This window comes from Miscanthus floridulus, chromosome 10, assembly GCF_019320115.1.
Source record: "Miscanthus floridulus cultivar M001 chromosome 10, ASM1932011v1, whole genome shotgun sequence".
In the NCBI taxonomy this organism is placed as follows: Eukaryota; Viridiplantae; Streptophyta; class Magnoliopsida; order Poales; family Poaceae; genus Miscanthus; species Miscanthus floridulus.
Window position 1 is genome coordinate 10,594,347 of NC_089589.1, and position 27,303 is coordinate 10,621,649.

Sequence of the window (27,303 nt, forward strand, 5' to 3'; positions counted from 1 at the left end):
CAGTACAACAGCAGTTGGAGGGTGCTCAAGAATGGATTGAACTGGTCGAGAGACATGCAGAGCATCCAACACAGCTTCAAGCAGACAAAGACGGACATATGTAAGTTTGTCTTAGACAAATGCATGCTTGAAGGGGGCACGTTCTTCCATAAGAACAGCCCGCTAGCGATGTTACCGGAGTACGAGAGGCTGAGGAAATGGCCAACGATGATGCGTCCACAGGATTACACCTTAGTGCATGTATAACGACTTTAGTATGTAAATGTAATGAATTAACGATGACAAGAACGACTAAGTGAATGTATATATATGTATATTATCTCATGTGTAATGCCTGCATACTTTTTAAGTTTAATCTGTGAAATCTGGATGTGATTTGAATTTGAATTTATATGCCTGCTGTATTTTATATGCCTGCTGTATTTTTTTAATTCAAAAAATAATTTACCGAGACGAGCAAATAATAAAGCCCGCCACCGCTAATCAACATAACCGCGGCGGGCCACAAAAGGTGTCCGCCGCGGTAAAATAATTTACCGCGGCGGTCGATGTAACGTGTCCGCCGTGGTAAAAGTATATTTACCGCAGCGGGCACGTTACACCGCCCGCCGCGGTAAATCGGTTAACCGCGGCGGGCAAAGCTGCCCGCCGCGGTTAAGCCATGATTTACCGTGGCCTCTAGGCCGCGGCGGACGGCTTTGCCCGTCGCGGAAAACCCAAATCGTCCGCCTCCAGTAAAGTTTATGTAGTAGTGATATTTTTTCATTTAATCTTAGGCTAGTAAATATGCCTATATATTGTTATAATTGGATAAATAAAAATTCGATCTTGCATACCTGAACAACCCAGTGTTGCTGCTCGTCGTCGGCGGCGCCACGGGAGGGAGAAGACCGAGAGAGAAAAGCTGTTGCGCATGCAAAGCAGGAGAGAGAAAATACTTATTTAGTTCTGGCATATAGCATACAGGGAAAGGACCGGGCTGCAGGCATACAGAGGAGTAGGAGAAGGGGAGACAAACAGGGACGTCATGTTACCTTATTTTTGGTTGAAAAGAGATGTGTTAGGACATGTCGTGCTATCCACCGCAAACGACTTTAGGATTATTAGGTTGGATGAAAATATAAAGTAGTAAAAAATTTTGCCTCTTCAGTATTAGGGATAGAGGTATAAATATAGATATAGATTTTATAGCAAAAAGTAGGGGTCAAATTAAGTTGTTCACATGATATCCATGGCGACGTACATAACACGCCGTGCACATATGCGAAGCTTGTTTGGTTCACACCCTGACATGGAATGGAAAGCTGTGCCAGGCCGATCGATCCAACTCGCCGTTCGTTAACTGTTTCTCGGATCATGGAATGGAAGGCTTGTTTGGTTCAGACCAGTTTCTCGGATCGGGAAGCAAACAAGCTCGCTATTCGTTAACTGTTTCGAACAAGGAATCTAATGAGCAGACGCTACCTTTAAAAAAAAAATGAGCAGACGCTCGTCCCGCCACAAACGTGTGTGTGTATCCAGCCGTAACAAGGTTGAATCGGAGTAGCAACAAGATGTCATGGTCATTCCTTTCAAAAAAGATGTCATGGTCATGTGGCCGGGTCATTCGCTCATCATCACACACGACTGTGCTATACGTTTGTCCTGGACATGGTTCGTGCGTGGCGCCGAGGTCGACATGCATGCATCGTTCCTTCAAGCTTCTTTCAGTCCTGCTCTTGGATCGGAGCTGTAAAGAAACGAACTGATGTTACAAAAGGGAAAAAGTATCATTCTAAATTATAAGATGTTATGATTTTTTTAAATTCATAGTTTTTGTTATGTATCTAGAGATATCAAAATGTTTTATAATTTGAGATGGACAAAGTAGGTCCTTTTTCTTTAGGTCCATTTCAGTTGTTACAAAAAAAAAATCTACTGTTCCTTAAGGTTCTGTTTGGATCCTTGGAATTAAATTCATTTTAATAATCATAATTTTGACGCATATTAATTAATAAGCTAATATATGGATTATATTTGTATATTATTATTGGCTCTACTAGAGAGATACTCATGTGATGCATTTCTACCGTAGGGGAGCGAGTTAAAGAGCATGTTATAAGTTGCAAAATAGAAAAATAGGATGGTCATCTATAGAATCAATTTCTATCTCACCTTATGAATTTAAGATAGGCTTATATATGAACTTTGGAATATCAAATTTCAAACCAAATAGCCTAATTTATTTAATTCCTCTAAATGAAAGAATCCAAACAGCCCCTCAGTTTTTTTTAAATCTTTTTCCTTTAGGTTCATTTCAGTTACACATATACATGAAAAAAGCCCATTTTTCCTTCAGCTTAATTTCAGTTTTTTCTTAAAAAGGAGGGCTCTTTTTCCTTCAAGTTCGTTTCAGTTACAAGAAAAATAGGTCCTTTTTCTTTTAGGTTTATTTCAGTTTCTTATTTTTATTAAAAAAAATTGGCGCTGAAGTGTTCGGATTAAAAAGCTCCTTTTTTCCTTTAGGTTAATTTCAGTTTGTTTGTTTGTTTTTTCCTAAAAAACTCTTTTCCTCCAGGTTCATTTCAGTTATTACTAGAAAAAGGGTCCTTTTCCCTTCCTTCAGGTTAATTTCAGTTTTATTTTCTTTTTAAAAAGTTCCCTTTTTCATTGGCGCTGCAGACCTGTAGTGTTCCTGTTCGTTTAATCGTATCAGTCATGCTTATCAGCCGTGTGTTGCGACGCAAAATGATCGAGCGAACAAGGTGCTACACTCTACGCAGCGGCCTGCCGTGCGAGATTTCTGGCGGTGATGTGGCAACGGCGACTCGGCGAGCAGCATGCGTGCAGACTCAAAGCAGCATACGTGCATGTGGCGCTGCCGCCCACATGCCGCCCACAGAGGCCGGCCGGAGCCGGACCGTACTGTCGGCTTCACCGTCGCCGTCGGAGATATTAAGCAGCGGCCAGCACTCAGCAGGTGCCGCTGTCGCGAGTGAATAAACGAGCTAGCTCCATGCCCCCATCGCCGTCGCGGCAGCCGGAGAGGCGTCCGGCGACGGACCAATCATGCACCCGCGCGCCGCGCGCACAGTGCGCCACGACCCAGGAGGCCACGACGACGGCGCGCGACACGATGGCACCCATCCGTTCCGGTCCGGTCCCGATGTGGACGGCTCCGTACCAGTCCCGCGGAGCCCACCACCTCTGACTGACATCGCAGGCCACTCCTTTTTTTTTCTTCTTTCTTTCTTTCCAACAAGAAAAGGCTTGGCTGGCAGGAAGCTTGTCCATTTCCCGTCAGCTTGTGCAGTCCATGTGGTGGATGCTGTTGGAATTCATTCATTCCTTCCGGCCGTCCTTCGTCTTCGTCCCCCACCTCTCGCTCTATCTCCACTCCATCTCCCTCCCTGCTCTGCTGCTGCTGCCACTGCCACTATAATACTATAGAGGCCATCAAGCTGCCTGTCCTCCCGTGACAGCAGCTGCTTGTCTGCCTGCTGACCCCGAGGCGCCACCGCCCCAGCAGCCGCTTCCCGAGATCCTTTTCGCCACCAGGATACAGGGCATCTGCGTGCTCTGCGCTCCTCGGACTCGACTTGGTTCATCCATCCAGCTGCCGGAGCTCGATCAATACCTCTACCTGCCTGTAAGTTCCCCTTCACCTTCCTTGCTGCGCTTGCCCTGATGCTCTCTCCTCTGTCCTCTCTGCAGCCAATCCCTGCGCTCTGCGTGCGTGCGCTCTCATCCTCCCTCCCCAATTGAATTCCTGTCGGTGTTTGGATTAACAAAAAAAGAATTCCTTTCTTTTTTTTCGAGATCCATCCACGGCCTAAATTGGAATTTCTTTTCGTGTTTGGATTGATGATTATAACAACAACAACAACCAAAAAGGGGAGAGATTTCTTTCGCCCGTGCTTCGTCCCAGGCAGCAGCAGCACCGCCTGAAATCTGGCGGGCCTCGGTTGAGTGTCTCCGTCCACGGCCTCCCCTGCTTGCTGTTGTTAGCCTTTGCTGCAGTGCAGAGCTTCTTCTGTCTCTCCGTCCGTCCTGCTGCTTCATCTCCCTTCCCCAGCCTGAAAAATGCCTTTTTTCTGCTGACCATGTTTCTTGGATAGTTGTTGCCAAACTCGTACGGATGGATTAGGAAAAGGAATATGGACATGAATATGCCCCTCGCCTGCTGTCTTGCCCTTTGTGGATGACTGGCTGAATATTCAATTCAATGGAGTGCCTAGCTTGATTATTCTCTGCAGTTCCCATCCTGTCTGATGATATTGGCATATTGCCACATACGGAGTACTCCAATATATTCTGTCCAGATCCCAAGGAGGCAAAGCCAAAGCCAAAGGATGGTCTAACTTCTCTTTGACTCCCAATTGATTAGATTATTCCAGTAGGACAGAGAGAGAAGGGAAGAAAACAGACTTAGGATTTCGTGAGATCTTGTCTAGGTACTTAGCAGCCCCATGCATGAATTGAAATATTGAATTGTTCACCAATTTTCTGATGACTTCTTCCTGTTCGGTTGGCTGGTTCGTATCGTTGCTGGTTCGTGAAGAAGTACTGCTAGCTGGTTTGTGTGAGAGAAAAAATACTGTTCCGGCTGAAAATTTACGATCGTTTACGACGAGCCACAGCCAAACGAACAGGCTGTCGTGGACTTTCTTCAAACAAGCTGAACCGACGGCTGTTCACCTGTCGACTGTCGTGGACTTTCTTCAATTGGGCGCCTTCTACTTCTGCAGGCCAACATAACAATTGACTACTGCGTATCATTGTCCTTCGGTGCTTTCATCAAAGAGTAGCTAGACGACATGCAGCATGCTGAATGCATCACGCACGCATCCTGATTCAATTCAACTCGTATCTATCCTGCTGCCATCTTTTTCACCGTCAGCTGTACAGTAAGCCCTGTAACAATCTGGGTGAATTTTTTTCCACGCAGGACAGTGAAACCACAGGACCAGGCGTAGAAGATTCCTGATCTCCTGGTGTTACATTCCAAAGGGAGTGAGAAGGCAGGGAATGAGTACAACCAAGGTGAAGAGACGTGTGGGCAAGTATGAGCTCGGCCGCACCATAGGCGAGGGCACATTCGCAAAGGTCAGGTTCGCGAGGGACACGGTGACCGGCGAGGCCGTAGCCATCAAGATCCTAGATAAGGAGAAGGTACTCAAGCACAAGATGGTTGAGCAGGTCAGGTCGCTTTCAGTCACGTACTTTGAATTATTGCTGTGTTTTTTCTTTCTTTCCAAAGTTTGGTGGTGGTTCACATCTCGTTGATTGTGGGGTCTGTCTCTGCCCGCCCTCCCCCCCTAGTGTCTCTGCTTTTGACTAGTCTACTATGGGCTTAGCAACTTTGTTCAGCATTGAATTAGCAGTTCCTTGTTGGTGAAATGTTTATTTACATGTTTGATTGAATGCAGATTAAGCGGGAAATCTCGACGATGAAGTTGATCAAGCACCCTAATGTCGTCCGCATATACGAGGTACCTTCTTGGTCTTTTAGTTGATCTCACAAAGTCGTTGATCAGAAAAGAAAAGGCAGAATATTTCCTAGCATAATCATTTAGCGCGCAGATTTTCTTTTCACTGGGAGCATGCGGAATTGATGTTTTCATTAATTTGTAGGTAATGGGAAGTAAAACAAAGATCTACATTGTGTTAGAATTTGCTACCGGTGGCGAGCTCTTTGATACAATTGTAAGTGATATGCACATTGCCCATTCCAGTTTATGCAGTTTCTGCTATACCCACCGCCTTACTGTTTCAGTGTCCACAGAGTTCAATGTACCACCGACAGGTTTTTATTAATTGTCTGTATTCCTCATTGTAAAGGTTAACCATGGCCGAATGAGGGAAGATGAGGCAAGGAGGTACTTCCAACAATTAATCAATGCAGTTGATTATTGTCATAGCAGGGGTGTGTACCACCGGGATTTAAAAGTGAGCTCAATTTCTGTCTCTGTGTGTGTGTGTGTGTGTGTTTTTCTGCAATTGAGAACTCTATTTCAGAATCTAAACTATGATACTTGCAGCCTGAAAATTTACTGCTTGATTCATATGGAAACCTGAAGGTCTCTGACTTTGGGCTGAGCGCGCTATCTCAGCAGATCAAGGTAATGACTTCTTGTATGCCTCCAAGTTACCAATGAGTACTTGATTAATTACAGGGTAAAAATTAACACATTTTGCTCAACAAATAACCATAGCCCTTCAAGCTTGAAAATCTTCAGACCCATCAACATATTTTTAAGCATGTTTTTTTTTGTCTTTTTTACCTTGTTCAGGATGATGGACTGCTGCACACGACTTGTGGGACTCCAAACTATGTTGCACCAGAGGTAATGCCAGAAAAGTATATAAAATGAAGCGAAAATGCATATTATGGAAATTACTGTTTGTTGGGAATACAATCATTTAAATATTTATATATAAAATGAAGCAAAAATGCATATTATGGAAATTACTGTTTGTTGGGAATATGATCATTTAAATGTTTATATCAACTTCGTTATAGGTCCTTGAAGATCAAGGCTATGATGGTGCAATGGCTGATCTGTGGTCATGTGGAGTTATCCTGTTTGTTCTGCTAGCAGGGTATTTGCCATTTGAGGACTCTAATCTCATGACTTTGTATAAGAAAGTGAGAATTTCATGGCTTTTAGGTCACTGGTGCAGTCTTGCTTATTCATGCTTATTTGACTTTACCCTTCTTTTCCTGGCAGATATCAAATGCAGAATTTACATTTCCACCGTGGACATCTTTTCCTGCCAAGAGGTTGTTAACAAGAATACTTGATCCAAATCCAATGACGGTATGCCAGAGCACAAAAGCTGCTTGAAAATAAAAATACTATTGAAGCAATCCTAAGATAATGGAATAGAACAGATCTGCATTCACCATATAATGTATCCCACCGTAGGCTCATAAATCACCTGATGCTGCCAATATCCTTAATTAATTGGTATTTCCATCGATCCAGCATTTGTAATGTAACTCAAATCAACAACAAATTTTAGAAGTTCCTAATTCACTTATGAGTATGCAGCCGCTGTTAGATGCAGTTGAGGGAAAAACTATTGGTGAAAAAGTATAGGCAATTTGGCAATGCACATATCACAAAATGAAACCCTTTGTGCCAGTAAAAAATTGCAAATTTGCAACTTCCAGTAGAGGATGGGTTGAGAATGTGCTGAGCCTGAGTCTGGTTTGAAAATGAATGAGCCTCCATAATTTTATCTTTACTCCATTGGTAAACCATGGCAGAGAATAACAATTCCAGAAATATTAGAGGACGAGTGGTTCAAAAAGGGCTACAAGCGCCCAGAGTTTGATGAACAATATGACACCACATTGGATGATGTGGATGCTGTCTTCAATGATTCAGAAGTGAGTAAATGGTGCTTTTTTTTCTTCTCATGCATAACGTCACAGATTTTACTTACTAACTAGTTTTACAATTGTTATTTGCCATCATTCAGGAGCACCATGTGACAGAAAAGAAAGAAGAAGAACCAGTAGCTCTGAACGCATTTGAAACTGATTTCAATGTCAGCAGGCCTAAACCTTGGAAACTTATTCGACTCAGAGCAGGTAAAGGAGATGTTCTTGAGTGCTTTATAGTAACATAGAACTTCTAAATTGCAACGTGCAATAGCTTAAATCATCATGATTTTCTAAGGACATTGTCTGCTGTGTGCTGTGCACTTGGTTTCTTTTGAATTATGCCAGTAAAAGCCAATTACACAATTGCAAAGGATGTGGCAAGCTAATTCTAGTTCTATATGCCTATGTGGTCAAACTGTTAGTTCCAACAGTACTTACAATTTTTTTTTTCAGTTTAGGATTTCCCATCATGGTCATCATGATTTTACAACCTTACTATTATGTAGTCTCTACTCTAATTTTTAGTCACTGTATCTGCAGGAGTTCAAAAGAGAAACAAGGTTTACATCAAAATGTCCACCCAAAGAAATTGTCCGCAAGATTGAGGAAGCTGCAAAACCTCTAGGATTTGATGTTCAGAAGAAAAATTACAAGGTACCTACACGTAACTCTGATAACTTATTATTTGAATATTTTCTTGAGGGCATGACTTCTTGAAACGAATACAAACTTTGAATATATCTTTCTGCATGCTAAAAGTTCTCTTTTTCATTGTGTGATCAGTTGAGGCTCGAAAAGGTAAAGGCAGGGAGGAAGGGAAACCTCAATGTTGCTACTGAGGTAAAGCTTAATTGTTTTCCTTAACTGCAATCTTCTTTTTTGTAAACTTCTTCTGCCTAACATTTATTATTCATATTGATTCAGATACTGCAAGTTGCACCCTCTCTTCACATGGTAGAAGTCCGAAAAGCAAAAGGTGACACACTGGAATTTCATAAGGTAACTATGAGTCATGCAAAGATCATGCCAATAAAGAAACATATGTATTCATGTACTACAGTTCAGAAGCTGAATCATAAGCTGAACAAGCTGATTAATCCCTACCCATCTGCTTGCCCAGTCACCAGTAGTTTGAATTCACTAAGTTACTGGAATTCATAGTTTGTTTATTCTTTTAGCATCTTTTGTTTGAACAGTATGTACTTAAATGTGTAAGCTGTAATTCTCTGCAGTTCTACAAGAACCTTTCCAAGACCTTAAAGGACATCGTCTGGAAATCCGACGATGTTCAAATGCAATATGCTGCTAAGTAGAACCTCAGAGAGGAAGAATGGCAAACTATTTTGTGTACCATCCTTCCAAGCAGATTCCGATTCCGTAGTCTGTACTGTGCACTGCATTCTGCATGTAATGGTGGATGGCCTGGGAAACGGTGCTGGTACTCCGCCATGTTGTAAATGCTGCATTTTGAGAGATTCAATTGCTTGCTGTAGTTGAAGGGAAGTTCATTCAGTAGGTTTTGAGTGTGTGAGTTTTGTATATCCGTATATTCCTATGAGTCATGTGGAAACACTATGATCAGTATCTACGAAATGAAGCCCAGAATGTTCTTGCCATCTTGCCCCAGTTCTCAGCACTGAACAGAAGGGCTTAATCTGCCTTGCATTTTCAAGAAAAAAAATGGACTATTGAATTGGGAACTCATATTGGTATTCGGTCATCATTTCAGTAGTTTTTTTTCCCAATTTACACTGCGAATCATGCAGATTCTTGCTTTGCTTTCTGTTAGTTACATTTCTTTCTCCTGACAGCTAGAAACTAAGGTGGCAGAGTGAGTTGAGTTTCAGAGGATTGTACAGGAGGGGCAGAGTCTCTTGGAGTGAGACGATTCACTCCCATGGTCTTCCAGCTCCTGGTTCCTTCGTCTGCACAAGAACCCAACATTACATTTCAGACTCCAGGTACAAATCATGCATGAACAATTCTGATGCAAAGGAAAAAAAAAAGGATCTTTTTCTTCTTTTTGATCAGGATGAGTGGATGACAGACGGCGACTCACTTGGCGAGCATGACCTTGGCGAACTCGGTGTAGTTGATCTGCCCATCTCCGTCGGCGTCGGCCTCGCGGAGCATCTCGGCGAGCTCCTCGTCGGAGAGTTTCTCGCCGAGGTTCTGGAGGACATGGCGGAGCTCGTCGCGGGAGATGAAACCGTTCTGGTCCTGGTCGAAGACGCGGAAGGCCTCCCGGAGCTCGTCCTCGTCGGCGCCGTTGGCCTCCCGCATCTGGCGCGCCAGCAGGGTGAGGAACTCCTGGAAGTCGATGGCGCCGCTGCCGTCCGCGTCCACCTCGTCCACCATCCCCTGCAGCTCCTCCTCCGTCGGGCTCTGCCCCAGCGACCGCATCACCGTGCCCAGCTCCTTGGTCGTGATCGTCCCTGGTTTCATTCATTCGTGCCGCCCTCCACTGTCAAATGCTGTTGCAATTGCAATCCATCGACCAAGAACGCAATGCAACCAAGAACGAATAATGCGATGCAGAGATTAGAAGAAGAGGAAATGGCCGACCGGCCGGCCTGCCGTACCGTCGCCATCTTTGTCGAAGAGGCTGAACGCCTCCCGGAACTCCTCGATCTGTTTCTTGGTCAGCTGCTGCTCCACCTCGTCCATCCTCCCTCCGTCCCTCCTCGCTCTCGATTCTTCAATCCACCGCTGCTCGATCGATCGATCTCTTTAGTTCCGTTGGAGACGCCTCATGATCGATGGACGACGCATTGTTCGTACTCAGTCACAGATTCACAGGCAACTCTTGTACGGGCGGAGGCACATTTGTTTCGATTGATCGAGGAAGGGACAAGGTGAAATTCCCCTCTCTTTGTTCCTCTGTTGTTCGCGCTCTTGCGTTGGCTAAAATAAGGAGTCTCGACGAATTATATACCAGCTCAGTGCTCACAAATAACAAACCTTTTTGTGTGTTTTATTTTATTATTACCAGAAAAACCTTTTGGAACTTTGATTCTGACCTTCTGGGTAACTATATGAGTTCAGAAACATTAGTACTTTTATGATGTTGTATATTTTTAGTATGATGAGTTCTAAACTGTATTGTACACAGCGGCCTTGTTTAGATTGCAAATTTTTGCAATCTGGACATTGTAGCACGTTTCGTTTGTATTTGATAAACTTTGTCCGATCATGGACTAACTAGGCTCAAAAGATTCATCTCATGATTTACAACCAAACTGTGCAATTAGTTATTTTTTTTACCTACATTTAATGCTTCATGCATGCGTCCAAAAATTGATGTGATGGAGAGAAAGTGAAAAAACTTGGAATTTTGATGGGATCTAAACAAGGCCAACAATTGTGTTATCTTACGATTTCATATGGTATTTTTATAATAAGTGTATTAATGTAGTAACTTCTATAAAATGTTTAGTTTGGAAACTTAATAATACCATAAATGCATGAGATTATAAATGCATTTTATTAGAAAGTAGTGGTTAAAGTTGCATCCTAATAAAATTATATAAAAAGATAAGTGTTCTTCAGTTAACGCACGCAAATAGTAAAACATAGGCGTTTTTTTTTTGTCACACAGTACGTATTCCTTTGATCCTTTCTTTAGAGTTTGGTATAGTAAAACAAAAGCATTCCTTTTTTTTTTTTTTGCCATCAGTTTGGAAGTCTAGAAGACTAAATAGAGCTGATCAACGCTTCAGGGAGGACCAACTGTTCATTTCTAACTGCTTGTCACAGATACGCGCTACTTTATGCAAAATCTCACAACAAATGTTCTCAACCTTTCTTTTAGAGAACTTTTTTTTTATTGACCGCAGACCAAACTATTCTTAAGCCTGTTTTCAATCTCTTTTATGCTATGTATATTCATTATTTAATAGAAAGAATATGTGCCTACCTGATATATTTAATTTTCTATTCTACAAAGTGAGCACATACTCAGCAGCATTTACAAATGGACGGCTGCCAAATTTTCCAAAACGAACAAAGCCAGCATCAGACCGCCGGCCAGGCTGTTGTCGTCCTTCCCGTCTATGCCTATTGCCTACCAGTGAGCCAAAACCTGCAGCAATTCTGATTCTTACTTTCACAAACATTGCTACGGAAAATAGCATCAACCAAATCTAACCATGCAGCATGACAACCAATCAAATTTGCCCTTCTAGTCTCAACACCAGCACCACCTAAGCTGCTAGCTTGAAGCAACACCACAACATCAGGTGATATATGCTGGGCCAACATCCACCTGAATTATCAGGGGAAGAAACATAGGGCGTTCGACAGAGGACTGCCATCCAAGATACTATCAAAAGCATGTGCCTATTATATCTTATCATCTATATATACATATAGCATAGAATCTCAGACAATCAAGATTTCTCATCATGCCCGAACACGTCAACATTGCACTCAAGCTAAACTGGGACGCAATATACACACTACTGCAAGTGTAAACCTAGATGCCAGGACTTGTAAGTTGAAAATTGCTACCAAAAGCACCTATGGCTCAGAAGATGCCATGGTTGTATCAGTGTTGCCTGGAATGGTTGTATCAATGTTGCTAGGCATCAAGACATTGAAGCCATCAATTGCCGTCGATATGATCATCGAGGGTATCTGTGGATGCCAGTGCAGTTCTTTCAAATCTCTCTGGCCCTGCTCATACAAACAGATGTCATAAGTTCGCCTTTTCACATGTAACAAAAAAAACGAATAAGGCAAATCATATGCCCACAAAAGATGGGAGCCAAAAGTAAGTAACGTCCAATGCCATCATAATAAAATGAGCGGATAATTTAATTGTACTACCTGATGAACAAATAGAAGTTGTGGGGGCAAATCTTCTGGTGCATTTGCCTGCTCTTTCATCTTCGCTCTGAACTCAGCCTCCTCTTCTGCATCTCTTTCCAATGAAAGGTCCCAAATTCTAAAACCCAAACAATTCAGGAGATGTGTCAGCAAATAAAAAAAGGGCGTACCCAGTGCAGAGAGCTCCCGCTCTCTGCGGGGTCTGGGGAAGGGTGTTAGTGGCAAGCCTTACCCTCGCCTGTGCAATGCGAGGAGACCGCGACTCGAACCCGGGACCTTCCGGTCACAGACGATAAGACTCTACCGCTTGCACCAACAAATACTAGGCAAAAAAATCAAGTAATCTAGTGCATCTAAAACATGAATGACAAGGAAAAGGATGGAAAGATACATTAGTTGATGATCTTCAGAAGTTACAGCTAATGATGAAGCTTCATGTGGACTCCACTAGATTGATGGAATTGCTTTCTTGTGGTACTCAAAATGTGCAACCAACGAGCCCTCCTACCAGTACGATAAAAGGGGACAGGGGAAAAAGATTCACAACTATTAAGCAATACTTGAAAAGGTACGAAACCAAAATTACTATCAGCAGAAGATAAATTGGGCAATATGGTACAGCCATGGTAGTTTGTCAGCTCCACCAATTTGTGCACAGTGACATACACATACTAGCAGTAATAGAACATATTTAGTGTAGGATACCTAACTTAAAGAAAATCTCGTGGCAAAATCATAGCTCATCTATTTTTCTTTATCCATGAGTCGCTTTAAAAACTTTCTAATATCTTCAGAACACCAAGTTGTGTGTAATTTTGTTACCGCATATTACACAGAGGCAAACAGAAGCCCAACTTAAAACAAATTATAGAAACAAAAAAAATGACATTGTTGGCTACATCTGACACTCACAAGCACAAAAAGTTGTGGTTTATCAAGAAGGAAAATACCTGAATTAATCTAAGATCGCGAACTGAGAAACTGCCATCATCACACCCTGACGCTATCATGCGGCTAGCAAGCCTGACTTGCGAGTCAAAACCGTGAGTAAAACATTATGCACCACTAAGTTATAGTACTCACAAAATCAATAGATTTTTCGACTTGATATACCTATTCCATGAGATAACATTCACATCAGCTTTATCAGCCTTGATAGATATACGAGGTTCCTTCCCTGTACGTACATCCCATATTGATATCGTTCCATCAACGGAACAAGAGGCAAATACGTTGGCTTCCGTGGGACTCCACTGCAAAGATATAGATGTAATAGTTCAGACAATCACATTCAAAGAAAGAAACATGTGAATAGATATATGATACAGCATTCAGACATGCCTGTAAATCTTCGACACTGGCTGAGTGTTCAACAAATGGATTCGCATCTATGTTCCAGCTAGATGGAGTCGGCTCCCACAGGTGAATGCTCTTATTGCAGTCACCTGTATAGAAAATGAATTAATTTAATCTATGAAAATGTGTACACACCAAATTAAATGGTACCAATGATTTATGAGCACGGAATAGAGGGGAAGACATGACGTGTTAAGTTCTCAACTATGGAAACATTTTAAACATCACAGCTGATGACAAATATTGTGAAATGTGCAAGATCATAATATACACACCAGAAACAAGCCTTCCGGTAACAAGTGGACTCCAATCGATTGCATATCCCTCAGCTTTATGGCCACTAAATACTTTCACAGGTGTCTGTCTGTGGATTATGTCATCTTCTTTGGGTGCAGGTGTCGCTGACTCTGCTAAAGAATTAAGGATGGAGCTCAAGTCCCACACCTGCATATTTATCAACCAGGAACGGTTTAGCAATTCACAAAAAACTAGTCAGCATGGTGCACTCTGTTTCTAGACATATGTATTAAAAAAGAAATATAACACATATAGTATCCATTATGTTACTAGGCGAATATAAAAGAAAATTGCTGTACAGGTTTAGGAAGGCAACGATCACAGCAGATGAAAAGTGATGTGAGGTATGAACTGAATTACCTGAACATGACCAGTAGCTCCCCACGTAGCACATATATGTGGTTTTTGAGTCATTGAGCGTATCCGATTTACACAACCCGCATGAGCCACCTTTTTTAGCTGGTACATTCAAATAGAGCAACAGAACAAACCACAAGCTAGTGAGCTACATATAAACATAGAATGCTGGATAATTGCTTTTTTTTTAGCAAAGCCTAGAGTTACTATCTTGATTTAAAAAGAACATACATGTAGGATGGGCCTTGTATCCTCATTAGTTTCTTCATCTTCTTCATCGCTGCTGCTCTCACTATCCACATCAGCGTCACCATCAATGGCTGAAGATGGTGCAGGTTCCCGTTTCTTCCCGCTTATGTTGGAAAGCTTGAAAATGCCAATATAATTACTTGAAGCCTTGTCAGCCTGTCAAGCGTAAGCTCCATCAGTAAGAAAGAGTTTACCTCAATCATGGAATAAGAAGTTATTATCATGAAATGATTATTTATAACTCCACCAGTCGTATGCCATTATTTAAGCTGAAATGTCCAACATAAGCTCAATCCATTCAAGAAAGTGTTGAATTTATTATCTTACTATTTTAACCATCCAAATTTGCTCAATGACAATCCATCACAACTTCTAGCAACAATCAATATATAAGTGCAAGCAATCAATCACAATAAGTTTCTGGTACGGTTTTTCTGAGAATAGAATCAGCAACGGCACACGTTTTCAATTGAAAACAAACAAATCAATGTTCCTGTAATTCAGAAACTAAAATTAATACTCCTGTTTTTGAAGGTGTGAAGAGTATTGCAACCTGCGTTCCTGCAACACCATAGAATGTGTGGGGAAACTCTGATCGGACAAGTCCAAGTTGATCGCGCACAACATCAAAACTGTGACGGAAAGTTATTCATTGAGAATGGACAATGTATTGGCCTGAAGTTAAGGATACAGAGGTAATGAATTGCGCAGACAAATTTTACCTCAAGCAAGACCAGCCAATGCCGAACCCTCGGATATAATTGTAAGCCTCAGGATCAAAGTGGAGCTCCTCTCCATCTTCCAGTGCATCGACACCCGGTTGCCAGACCTGAAACGAAGCACTAAAGAGGTAACTAACAAATTGGAAAAAGGAACAAATTAGAGAGAATTTTTTAAGCAGAAAAGGCAATTCAATTAGGCGTAACTTTATAAGAAAACACCAGTAGTTCAGGTGCGTGACGTGAAGGATTAAGGAAAAAAAAGGTCAGTGATTTCTCCCTCACCTTAGCCGGACCAGAGGCGACCGCAGGATTAGACGATGACGAGGAAACTGGAGCTTTCCTCAGCCCGGAAACAGAGCAGAATTAGGTGGAAACTGGAGCACAAAACATACTGAACACAACGAAGAAGAGCACATCGATCAGAGCTCGAGGAACATATAGCATCTGGTTTACGGTACCTTGGCCTTCTTGGGTCCGGCCTTCCTCTTGATTTTGCATCCCATCAATGAGGTGTATGTATCAGGGCTGGTGGCCGGCCAAATTTGCGACTGCAAGGGAGAGGGGAGGTGGAGGTCGTAGGCGGAGGTGGAAGGGCGGTGGCCGGACTCGGACCGTCGCCGTCGCCCGTCGGAGCGCGCGGGTATTGGCGGGCGGCGGCCTCTTTTATTCCCTCAGGTAGGGTTTCCCGTGTGGTGTGGACACTGGTCTCAAAAGCATTCCGGCCCAGGAAGATTTTTCCTTCCGGAACATTTGACAGCCCATGAAGTTTAAAAAAGTTGATCTATTTTCTCATAAAAAAACAGTCAAACAAAACAAATCAAAGGGGAAAAAATAATCAAATGGGGAAAAGATATGAGTTGCACATACAAAATTCCCCAACTAGAGAACGTTTCCCTTTCTCTACAGAATTTCATTCATCATTCAAATCATACCATACAGCACGGGCAAAATTTTACAGCACGCGAGGAACTGAATAGACACTCAACAAATTTACATACTAGCTACCAGATCACAGTGGATAGAAATTCAAAACAAAAAAGAGCAAAGGGGACCGAAATGATAGATATCCACAAAACAAATGTCTTTCCAGTAGCTACCCGTTGCCTTTCTATCGAGGGAGAAGAGTCGTGATTGCCGATCACCATGATTCCTCGAGTTTAGATAAAAATGAGATCCAGATCATTGCATGATTCCTTTGGAGAAATCTCTTTGACGCTTGAGTAGCTCATCTGGTAGCTCTTCCCCATGATTCCTTTGATCCGTTACTGGACTATTACAGCCTCAACCCAGATAAAGCATCTGAAAGATCAGAATCAGACATGTAGGAAGCATTAAGCCCTTTGATCCATTACTGGACTATTACAGCCTCAACCCAGATAAAGCATCTGAAAGATCAGAATCAGACATGTAGGAAGCATTAAGATCTCTACTGCCACAAGCACTCATCTTTTCTATGTTTGACATGAAGCGATTCTGGATATTTCTGTGATATTCAGCATTGTCTGGATCCATACCATATCTATCCAAAGTGAACCCATGTCAAATGCAGAGTAGTTTGCCATACCGCCACCACTAACTCTGCTCGGTCCAAACTGCCGTTCATCCAAGTCTCATTTACCATTAATTAAACAGGAGGCCAGGTGGTCCAACAGATAAAGATGCAGAATTACCAAAATGTTCCTGAAGCAAAAATATAAAGCCCAAAATTATTCCAAATGAACACATAATGAAAAAGAACTATAGAAAAAGTAATTTGTTGTCCCTTCTATGGAGCATTAGGCAAACAAGAATAAGGCATTCTCTTCCAACAGTTGGCAAACAAATGAAAATCAAAGTTAAACAAAAGAACATGAATCCATCTTTAAGAGGTTTTACAAAAAAAAAAATGGGTACAATTAAATCATTAAGCATGCAAACGTAACAGTGAATGTCAGCAGGATACAAGGCAAGTGGACACAGAAAACGTAGTTCAGCACCAACCTAGTGGAAAGGAAAATTCCAGTTCACATTGTAAGCACTGGTTTTAGTCTCAGTACAAACACAGGAGTTCTAAATTGCAAAGAAATCTTATGATGTGATCATAGGAAAAACTGCTCAGTTTGCAAAGTTATAGGGTTTCATAGCCAACAAGTTCCGACCTAGTAGAAAAATGGGCAAAATATGCCCATAGTAGACAAGTGTCTAGTCATCCAGCTCAATGATCTTCACAACGGATGAATCTACCACTTTCTAGTAAATAGCGACGAACAGTCATGGGACTTGATCACACCAGAGACATTGCCGTGGTCAAGAGCAACCATCAGAATCCACTCATTTGTAGCACTGGTGGATTCTGCCAGAAAGGCACAATGAAGATTGACTAATACCAAGTGACCAGACAATCGCTCGTTAGTTCAGCCAGGAGTAAAAGGGCGTACCCAGTGCAGAGAGCTCCCGCTCTGTGCGGGGTCTGGGGAAGGGTGTCAATGGCAAGCCTTACCCTCACCTGTGCAATGCGAGGAGACCGTGACTCGAACCCGGGACCTTCCGGTCACAGGTGGTAAGACTCTACCACTTGCACCAGGCCCGCCCTTCTAGTTCAGCCAGGAGTGATCAATCAATTTGCATCACGCAATAGAAATGCATGAAAACATGGCAAACTAACTTAATATCTGCTCAGTGGACTAAGACATAATCAGAGCCTAGCTGCAAAGCTGCAAGAACAAGCCAAGTAGGATCACCACGTCAAGCCTTATCAATTAAGGTTCACCCTAGCCTTCCTCTGTGATCCACCAAGCAGGTCGGGCTCTCCCTCTTTGATCCACCCCTGGCCTATGCATCCTTTCATTGTTTGTACTGCTGGGGAACCGCAAGAAAAGGCTTGAAGGTGAGTACGATCCCGATGGCCTCTATCAGATTCAGGAGCATGTTGCCTGCATGTATATTGTTGTTAGAAAATAACAATGTTGTGATTTTCAACCATGGAGCCATAGTTCATACTTCATACAGGGTACTTTCAACTAAGTTTCAGCAAGCCTTATGAGAGAAAGCAGAGTATTTTCGACAAAGTACTACATATATATCATTGAGACTCTAGATTTCATTCTCTTGTTCATGCTTCTACAATAGCGACAGCAGCTGCTCAAATATGATGCAGTGAACCTGGAGTTCTATTAAGCAATGATCTGAGAGTTTGAAGAAGGCTTGGTATGCTTGTATTTGAAGGTCACGCACAAAAATAATGCCAAACACTCAGGTCTTTGCTAAAACCCCCGCTCCAGCCTCCAGATGCCATCATGAAACCAAACTGCTCGAGTTCAGATAACCAGGATGGTTAGATGTATTGGCACCATATATGAAGGCCATGATGGGACTTCCAATGCTCGACCTCTCTTTATAGACATGGAGCTGCAAGGAATCAATGACATGGATATCAGGAAAGCGAGCCAAAGGAGGATGGTCTAACACAAAAGTTAAGCAGAATTTGAGGTAGTTCAGCATGGGCTCCCTCTAAAAAAATGTGAAGACATAGGAACAGGAGATTGTGGCGAACAAAGAAAACAAGTCATGGGAAATTGGCCACAAAAGCAACACTAGTATATATTGGATTTACCTGATCCATGGAACTACAGACAGGAACAGCACACGCTGCTAACAGTAGATATTAGTGTGAAAAAAGGAACTGGTAGCACTCAGGGGGGGGGGAGGGGGGGATACTTCTAACAGTGGGGGAAAACACGAAGCTTAGTGTATAGAAATCCATCAAGAAGTCAAGATGATTGACTTCATTCCTGGCTGTTAAGAATATCTTACAAACTAAGCACACAAAAGGAAGAAACTTATCTGCTCCAAATAGTTTGAAAATTGATTCCCACTGTAAAGATAAGTAAGACTGAAGACAAGATAATTTTATAGGAGATAAACAGGATGCTGACACACACAAGCAGTACAACACTTCCATAGAGAATTTCACAAATAAATGTGACAACACCACATGGCAAGCAAATTAGAGCATGATGTAGACATTACCACTCAGCTGAGGATTTATTTCATTTGCCATAATCCTCATTTGTTGACCTCCTCAAGAAAATGGTACTTTTCAGGTAGGGACTTTGCATGGTGCTTATATTCCTCCGTCGAGAAAAGTGATATTAGCAAGGAAGTAGTAGAAGCCTCAAGTAAGAAGTTAATTTCATCAATTTTAGAGAGGTAAGCCCCAGTCCTCAATATCTCACCTTGACCCAACAGCCTCCTAACTATAGCATTTAGCATGCCTGAGTTTGGAGTGCATCCACTCTTTTCCATTGCTAAAAATAGATTCTCAAACTCATCAAGCAGCCCTTCTTATGAGATTTTCCATCATTAAGCCATAGGTCACCACATTCGGAACTAAACCATGGGCAGGGAAAGCAGCGAACAAATCCATGGCATCTTTCTTTCTGCCGCCTTTAAACAAAGCGTCAATCATAATGGTGAAAGTAATAATGTCAGGTCGAAGATCCTTAGAATCTCCCACTTTCTAGTAAACAGCGACGATACAGGCTTTGCCATGGTCAAGAGCAACCATCAGAACATAGGCTCTGGAGTCTGGACATACATAATGAGGGCCTAGTGGCAAGCCTGCAAGAACAAGCAAAGTGGGATCACCACGTCAACCCTTTTTAAGTTTACATTCACCCTAACCTTCTCAAATCATTACATAGATAGACTCAATAACCAGTACAGTTTTTTTAGGAAAAAAAAAGGAAATATGCTTTGATTAGCCATGTTCTGTTAAAAACTGGACTGATGAACTGCATGAGTGGTCTTGCCTTCAAGCTGCATTCAGCTTATTGGAAGCAATAAGACCAACAATATTATTATGTTAACAAAGAGGGATATGTGTAGAGACTCATAGCACTCTCATACTAGTTTCCACAGAGCATCAAACTTCCATACTGACATCATATTGCCATAGATAAATTGAATCACGGTGACATCTTATTACCATATATAAATTGAATAAACACTACTAGAAGAATATAAGGAATAACAATGGTTATGTGCTAGTGAAGAATCCATCCATCCCCAATTAAGAGTTCTCCGCCTATGTTGTCTCAACATAGCAGGTCCCAAGCCCTGGTAAAAGAGGAGGGTTGTGATAGGCGTGGCGAGCCAACGTTAAATCTAGCGATTCTAATGGAGATGAAACCCGAAATTCTGGACTTCGCGGTAGCTTTTGATCTGATGATAGCCAACACTTTCTTTAGAAAGAGAGAATCTCATCTAGTGACCTTTAGTAACGGACAACACTCTAGCCAGATTGACTTTGTCCTCGCAAGAAGAAAGGACAAACGAGCATATGCTTGGGTTGCAAGGTGATACCAGGGGAGTGTGTTGTTTCTCAACATAAGCTTTTGATGACAGACTTTCGTTTTCAGGTGCATGCCTGTAGAGATAAATAAGCTAAGATTGAAAAAAACAAAGTGGTGGAAACTGAAAGGGAAGACGTCAGAGGTATTCAGGAAAAGGGTTATCAAAGAGGGCTCTTGGAAGGAAGAAGATGACATAAACAACATGTGGGAGAAGATGGCAACCAACATTCGAAAGGTGGCCTCAGAGGTGTGTGGAGTAACCAAAGGAAGTGAAGGCGAGGCTAAAGATACTTGGTGGTGGAACAAGGAAGTCCAAAGGGCTATTAAGGAGAAGAAAGAATGCTATAGACGCTTATACCATGACAGGAGTGTGGACAACATAGAGAAGTACAATGTGGCAAAGAAGACTGCTATGGCAGAACCATCCGAAATAGCACCCTTACAGAGGCACTCGTCTTCTACTAGACACTAAGCGCCCCGAAAGTGAGATACTTCGAGCAGTTCCGTCGAGCACACCCCAAGGGAGAACCCGAATAATCCATATTTTTCATCCAGGATCCAATAATAAGAACGAGTTTACAATACTTAGTCCATTTCATACAACAAGAGTTCTTGGAAATAAATTATTACAATACCAGAGTTTAGAGTGCGAAAATTAAACAGCGGAATTAAAATAAACATCTAACGGTAGAATACAAGGATCCGTCCGTGCCCACCTGAAGAATCCTCCACACAACAGCTACTCTTCAAGCCGCACCTGCAACAGGGGTAAATAAACCCTAAGTATACAATGTACTCGCAAGACTTACCCGACTAGTGGGAATAATTTCCCGACTCTAAAGGATATGATAAGCTTTATGGTTTGCTGGGTTTTCTTTTTGCGGAAAGCAATACTAGTAGTGAATCCTTATGTATGTTTCTTATTAGCAGTCAAGATTAGTTCATTATCTAGCCATTCTATGTAAGCACATGTTCTACTTTCAAGCAAGAGTTGAGCAAATAGATCCATTTCACCATCTTTCATCTTCTATTTCTTATTACGGTGCTAGGTTGTAGACAAGCCGTACCGGATTACCCGGCGATTCGTGAATCAATGTGCCCAGCTGGGTACCCCGAAACACACGCTCTGCCGGTGCCCCAGGCACAAGCAGGACCAACCCACCACTCTCCTATCAAGGGGTCCAGGTCCCCATCCAAACTTGGACTCCCACACATGAGTTCCGGACTCAGTGTGGTGCTTAGACCTCCACCATCCCCGCCTCTAATCAGTCGGTCCGGAAAGAGCCGAAACCCATGACAAGAGAGCAACGAGCCTTCCCTGCTCCCATAAACAAGTATGTGCTCAGGATAATAAGTCTGTGACTTGCCTAAAATCTAATGCAACGGCCGGTCCTTAACCGACACGGACAGGGAAAACAGTGTAACCAAGCTATGCCCTGTTGGCCGCGGGACACAACCTCTTACACCCACCAATACCCATATCATATCCCTGCCCGGTCTCCATTTTTCCTTTCACCATTTTATTATGAGAGTAGTAATGATAATCACCTGCTATGAGTAACGGCACGTTACTCACGCTACCGAAAAATATAAGTATAGCAGCTACTCGATCTATACTAGTAGGACTCATAGGTAGATATATTTATGCATGTAGTTTTCACCAAAGTCCTAAAACGTAATGCACATCTCATATATATATACCATGATTATTCAAAAATAAGGGTTATGCACCGGGGCTTGCCTTGGGCAGGCGGGGTGTCAGCAAAGTCAGTAGCTGGTGGCTCCAAGGCTCCCTCCTGGATGAGGACCTCCTCCTTGTATTCCTCGATCACCTCCTCATACTCTTGTTCTCCCGCAGTCACGAACTCCACTAGCTCGTTCCCTACATGCATGAAATGATGATGCAATGCTTTGTATTACGACAATAGCAACTCTTAAAATACAACTACATCTATCAAACTATTAAGCTAACTCTAATGGCTAAGATGCCAAGCTATCTACCATTTCTATTAAGTAATTACGAAACCATTCGAGCATTAACTTAATGACAGAAATGCATCTCCACTTTTATTAATGGTTCCATATATAGCAAAACAAAGGGTACTTAGCTTCCTCATTTCTTAACCTACTCTAGGGCTACAAAAATTATAGTAGGCACATAATAATCCAATTAACCTACTATAAAAGTTCCATGGCTAAAACTATTATCAATTTGCCACAAAAATTCCTACAAATATTAATCTAAATAATGCTAAGCTTTCCTAAATAAATTAATGGACGTAACATTCTCACAGATAAATGTAAACTAACTACATCAACAGATACATCACATGTTTATGAACCTAACAAATTTTATTTCACTATTTTTGGACACCTGCTCGAATTGATATGCTTTTTTCCAAAGTTCTACTTACAACATAAAATAATAAGCTATTTCTAATCCTTAAAAGGAAAACGATTCCCTCTCGCGCGGCCCAACTCGGCCCACGCAGGGCGCGGCCCACGCGCGCAAATGGCCCGCGACGGGGGAGCCCACGTGCGCCGACCAACTTGCAAAAACGCCCTCGTGTTTTTCGATAATACTACTAACACTATGTGCACTATTTCAACAAACTACGACTTTGCAACAAAACCCTCACTCCTCTCCTTCGCAATGGAGAGGTCCTCGCCCTAGCCGCACACGCCGGCGTGGTGGGCCGATGGCACTGGTGACCCCCGCCGACCAACTGGGACCTTCCCTGCCCTATCTAAGGGACCGGTGCTCACCTAGGCGTAGACGTGAATCGATGGGCGGTGAAAACATGGGCCGGGACGCCGTAGCAAGGCCTGGCCACGCCGGCGCGGATCTTGCGGCAACAACAAGGGCGTTCTGGGTAGCCGCCGTAACCACAAGGCGATAGGGGGGTAGGCGAGCAATGAAGACTCACTTGAGACCTATTCGGGGTGCAGGCTCGGCCAGAGCCAACCCGAGCGAAGCTGGCCATGTGCGCATGGCAGGGGTGACCGGCGGCCGCAATGGCACAACCGCGTCCACGGCGAGGAGACGGCACCAGGGCTGCGGCTAGCATGCGCACGGCGCAAAGAGGCTCAGGACGAGCTAAAGGTGCAGTCCATTTTACCGGGGACTCAGTGCGGCGGCTGACCACAACACGGGGGGGATGGGTCTTAACGGCGCGGTGGCGGGCGCCACTCCAAATTAGGGCTCGACTGAGCCGCAAACAAAGCGGGTGGGGCGGCCGAAGAGGGGCGTGGTGGCGAAGCAGTGGCGCAATGAATGGTGGGACGCGACGTCTCACCCCAGGCGCATAGGCACGGCGCAGCGACGACAAGGGCAGGGGTGCGGGCAGAGAGGGAACGGACGATAGTGGGGACGCAGCCGCGACTCAACATGGCTTGGCGTGACGCTGTTGGCACGATGGGAACACCCCGCGGCCAAGCACAAGCCAACGGGCACACCCCCATGGCCGGTGCAGCCCGCGCGCCTCAACGCCATTAATGACGAGGCGACAGTGGCTCGGCTATGCGCATGCGGTGCCCAGGCGAGCCAGAAACGCAGCGCTGAGCGAGGCCGTGGCACAGCGATCAGCGCACAGCAGCGCAGCGTCCGGAAGCACGTGGTGCGGTGCAGGGTAGCGCACAGCAAGGTGATGCGACGGCAGCGGCAGCAGAGGCAGCGATGGGCGCGCAACAGGCGGCCACGCGCAGGGTGCACACGTGCCTACGCACCGGCGCCGCGATGCCAGGGCAGCGAGCGTAGGGACACATGGGCACGGCAGCTGGCATGGGGGCAGCATCAACGATAGCCAGCCGCGCATGGCAGCGCGAGTGCGCGCGCCAAGTACGTGTGGCAGAACCGCCTAATTTAATGCCTCACGGGAGTGCTTGTCTTCCATTAGACACTAAGCACTCAAGGGAGAACACTAGATTACTCGATTCCGTCGGGCACACCCTAGGGGAGAACCCGAAAATCCACATTTTTGCCATCAGGATCACAAATGAGAGAATAAAGCTTACATCATTCGTAACCATTTCTTACATCACTTTTAATACAACATCAGAGTATAATATTTATTAATATAACAGCGGAATAAAATCATATTATCAGAGTTGTAAATAATTTAATTGAACAGCGGAATATAAACATGTGATCAGTGTTACAGCGGAAATAAACATCTATTAATGATATGATGAAGTATTGATATATAGCCTACGGTAATAGATTATGAAACTTTCATTTATAAAGTATTTGGTGAGAGTTATAAATAACAACTACGATCGCAGCGTAAAGGAAATCCTCGCTGAGCCCACCAGGAGGAATCCACACACAAAGGTCAGCTCTAGCATCCACCTGTCACCTGCAACAGGGGGAATAAAACCCTGAGTACTCAATTGTACTCCGCAAGACTTACCCGACAGGAGAAAAGAAAATACTCCAATGATATGCAAGGCTATCTGGCTTGTGGGTTGCATTTGCAGGAAGCATTACTAAGCGTGCGTCCTTATATTCGATTTTTATTAAAAGCCGCATTGGTTCATTAACTAACCATTTTATGTAAGCACATGTGCTACTTTCAAGCAGGTGGTAAGCAATCAGATTTCCTTTTCCATCTTTCATCTTTCATCTTCAGTTCTTACTACGATGCTAAACCGTAGACAAGCCATACCGGATTTCCCGACGATTCGCGAATCAATGCCCCCAGCTGGGTACCCCGAAAACACACGCCCTGCTTGTACCCCAGGCACAAGCAAGACTAACCCATCACTCTCCTGTCCCGGGTGTCCAGGTCCCCGTTCAAACTAGGACTCCAAGCACCCGCCCCTGAGTCCCGGACTCAGTGCGGTGCAAGGACCTCCTTCACCAAAATAAAACCCTAACAGTCGGTCCGGAAAGAGCCGAATCCGCGACAAGAGAGCAACATGTCTTCCAAGCGCCATTAAACAAGTATGTGCTCGGGATAATAAGTCTGTGACCTGCCTAGAGTCATATGCAACGATCGGTCCTTAACCGACCAGACAGGGGAAAAATAGTGTAACCAAGCTATGCCCCGTGTCCACGGCGACACAACTCCTTACACTCACCAATACCCAAACCATATTCCTGCCCGGTCACCATTTTCCTTTTCACCATTTTGATATTTTCCAAGTGATAATAATCCAATAATATATTTCCTATCTCTCGCGAGTGACAGGCAATCACTCGACTTCTACCGGAGTCCTGTAGCATAGCATTCTACACAATCCTGTCATACTAGTAAGACTCATAGGAATAAAGATATATATGCAAGTGGGTTTCATTCAACTCCTTAAACTTAATGCACAAATATAATTTAAACTGCAGAAAAGTAGAGGTTATGCACCGGGGCTTGCCTGGGTAAAATATAACCAAAAGTTAGCATTCCATCTTCGTGATATGATCACCATAGCATCATCTTTCAGCTACTCTAGTTGATACCATCGATCCACCGTCGTTCCTATTATGATATGTATTGATGCAAATGCATAGATGTAAATAATCAACGACAGCCGAAATTCTTAGAAATCCAATCACGCTTCCAAAAGTACCATTTCTCCAGCAACTCCCGATGACTCCGCGATCCATCGACGTCCCTCCGTCGGCGTCGAACTCGCGGTACTCGGCAAACAGACACAAATGAATATTCACATAAATTCAACTGCGTTCTAAAAATTATGAAACTTTATGGATAGGTGGGGTTCGATTTTAGATGAATTTAGGAAGAAGAAGTGATGGAATCGGAGTTAGCATAGTAGAGATATTAATTGTGCAAGGTGACCGTAATTTTAATCGCGCGGAAAAAGACTAATGCGTGATTAGGGAATATTCATTGCTCTTCACGTGGTTGTTTGGCATGGTTCTTTTGCATGTGCTGTTGCTCAGGGCCCACGCGTCATATACACATGCATGGGATGGGAGAGAGAGAGAAAGCTACGAGCGTTCTTCTTGCTTCATGCGTGAACGCCATGGCCGAGCTTGTGGAGCTCGTGGGCAACTCGGGTTGGAAGGAGAGGAGCAAGGAGAAGGTCACGGGGAAAGAGAGAAGAGTGAGGGGATGCTCATGAGCGGCTCACCTCGCCCGACGAGTAAAGGTCAATTCTGACCCACGTGTAGCTTGCGGACAGAACAGGAAAGGCGAGAGAGTGAGCAGAGAGCTGGAGCTATGGAGAGCGGAGGCTCAGCTGCTGGACTGTGCGGGCTCGCATTTTATAGGCCGCGAAGAGAAGCTGGCAAGCTTGTCCGCCTACCATCGTCCGCGTTATGGACTGGAGCCAAAAACTGAGCCGTCGGAGCACAACAGAAGTCGTAGCTACAACGGTTTCAGCGTGCTACAGTGTTTCCACGGCGCTACAGTGGTCCTGCGCGCTGCATTTTCTACGTTGATTCTGTGCGCTACAGTGTAAGACGGTGCCAGGCGCGGTGAACCGTGTTTTAATGTCAGGCGATGGACTTGAGTAGTCTTTTGACGTGTCAACTGGGCTAGTTGATTTATGATAGACTTGGACTCGAGTGTGTCCTTGTCGTGCCAACGGGGCTGATCAGCAATAAAGAGTGTATGCGTGCTAATTAAATTAAGAAGGGGGAAGGAGAAGATCATTCGCAGACTAGCTCAAGACGAACAAGCAAAGAGACGCGTGCAGGCTCGGTTACTTTTTTTTTAAACACAACGGCCGGACGGCCAGGCCCAACGTGGCCGGCAGGGCGTGCCGGTTGGCATGGACAAGACCACGACCGCAGAGACAAACAATGAGGGAGGAAAAACAAGGAGCGGCTCGG

The 27,303-nt window shown here is 43.7% G+C and overlaps 2 protein-coding genes and 1 pseudogene across 2 annotated transcripts; 1 reads left to right on the forward strand and 2 right to left on the reverse strand.

Annotated features, from left to right (window-relative positions):
- Nucleotides 1-3,273: 3,273 nt before the first annotated feature.
- On the forward strand, nt 3,274-9,076 carry LOC136486219 (CBL-interacting protein kinase 32-like). Its single transcript, XM_066483092.1, is given in 16 exon segments — nt 3,274-3,628; nt 4,928-5,178; nt 5,409-5,471; nt 5,614-5,685; nt 5,821-5,928; nt 6,021-6,101; nt 6,273-6,326; nt 6,503-6,628; nt 6,711-6,800; nt 7,253-7,375; nt 7,468-7,524; nt 7,526-7,579; nt 7,913-8,026; nt 8,156-8,212; nt 8,297-8,371; nt 8,605-9,076. Coding segments are annotated over 15 exon segments (1,326 nt in total). The 5' UTR covers nt 3,274-3,628; nt 4,928-5,007; the 3' UTR covers nt 8,686-9,076.
- A 99-nt stretch (nt 9,077-9,175) lies between these two features.
- On the reverse strand, nt 9,176-10,754 carry LOC136486220 (calmodulin-like). Its single transcript, XM_066483093.1, has 3 exons — nt 9,955-10,754; nt 9,432-9,807; nt 9,176-9,297 (listed from the first exon to the last, which is right to left on the reverse strand). The coding sequence occupies exons 1-3, from the start codon at nt 10,037-10,039 to the stop codon at nt 9,216-9,218; spliced, it is 543 nt and encodes a 180-aa protein (XP_066339190.1). The 5' UTR covers nt 10,040-10,754; the 3' UTR covers nt 9,176-9,215.
- A 937-nt stretch (nt 10,755-11,691) lies between these two features.
- LOC136486229 (protein HEAT STRESS TOLERANT DWD 1-like) lies at nt 11,692-15,839 on the reverse strand (annotated as a pseudogene).
- Between the last annotated feature and the right edge of the window lie 11,464 nt (nt 15,840-27,303).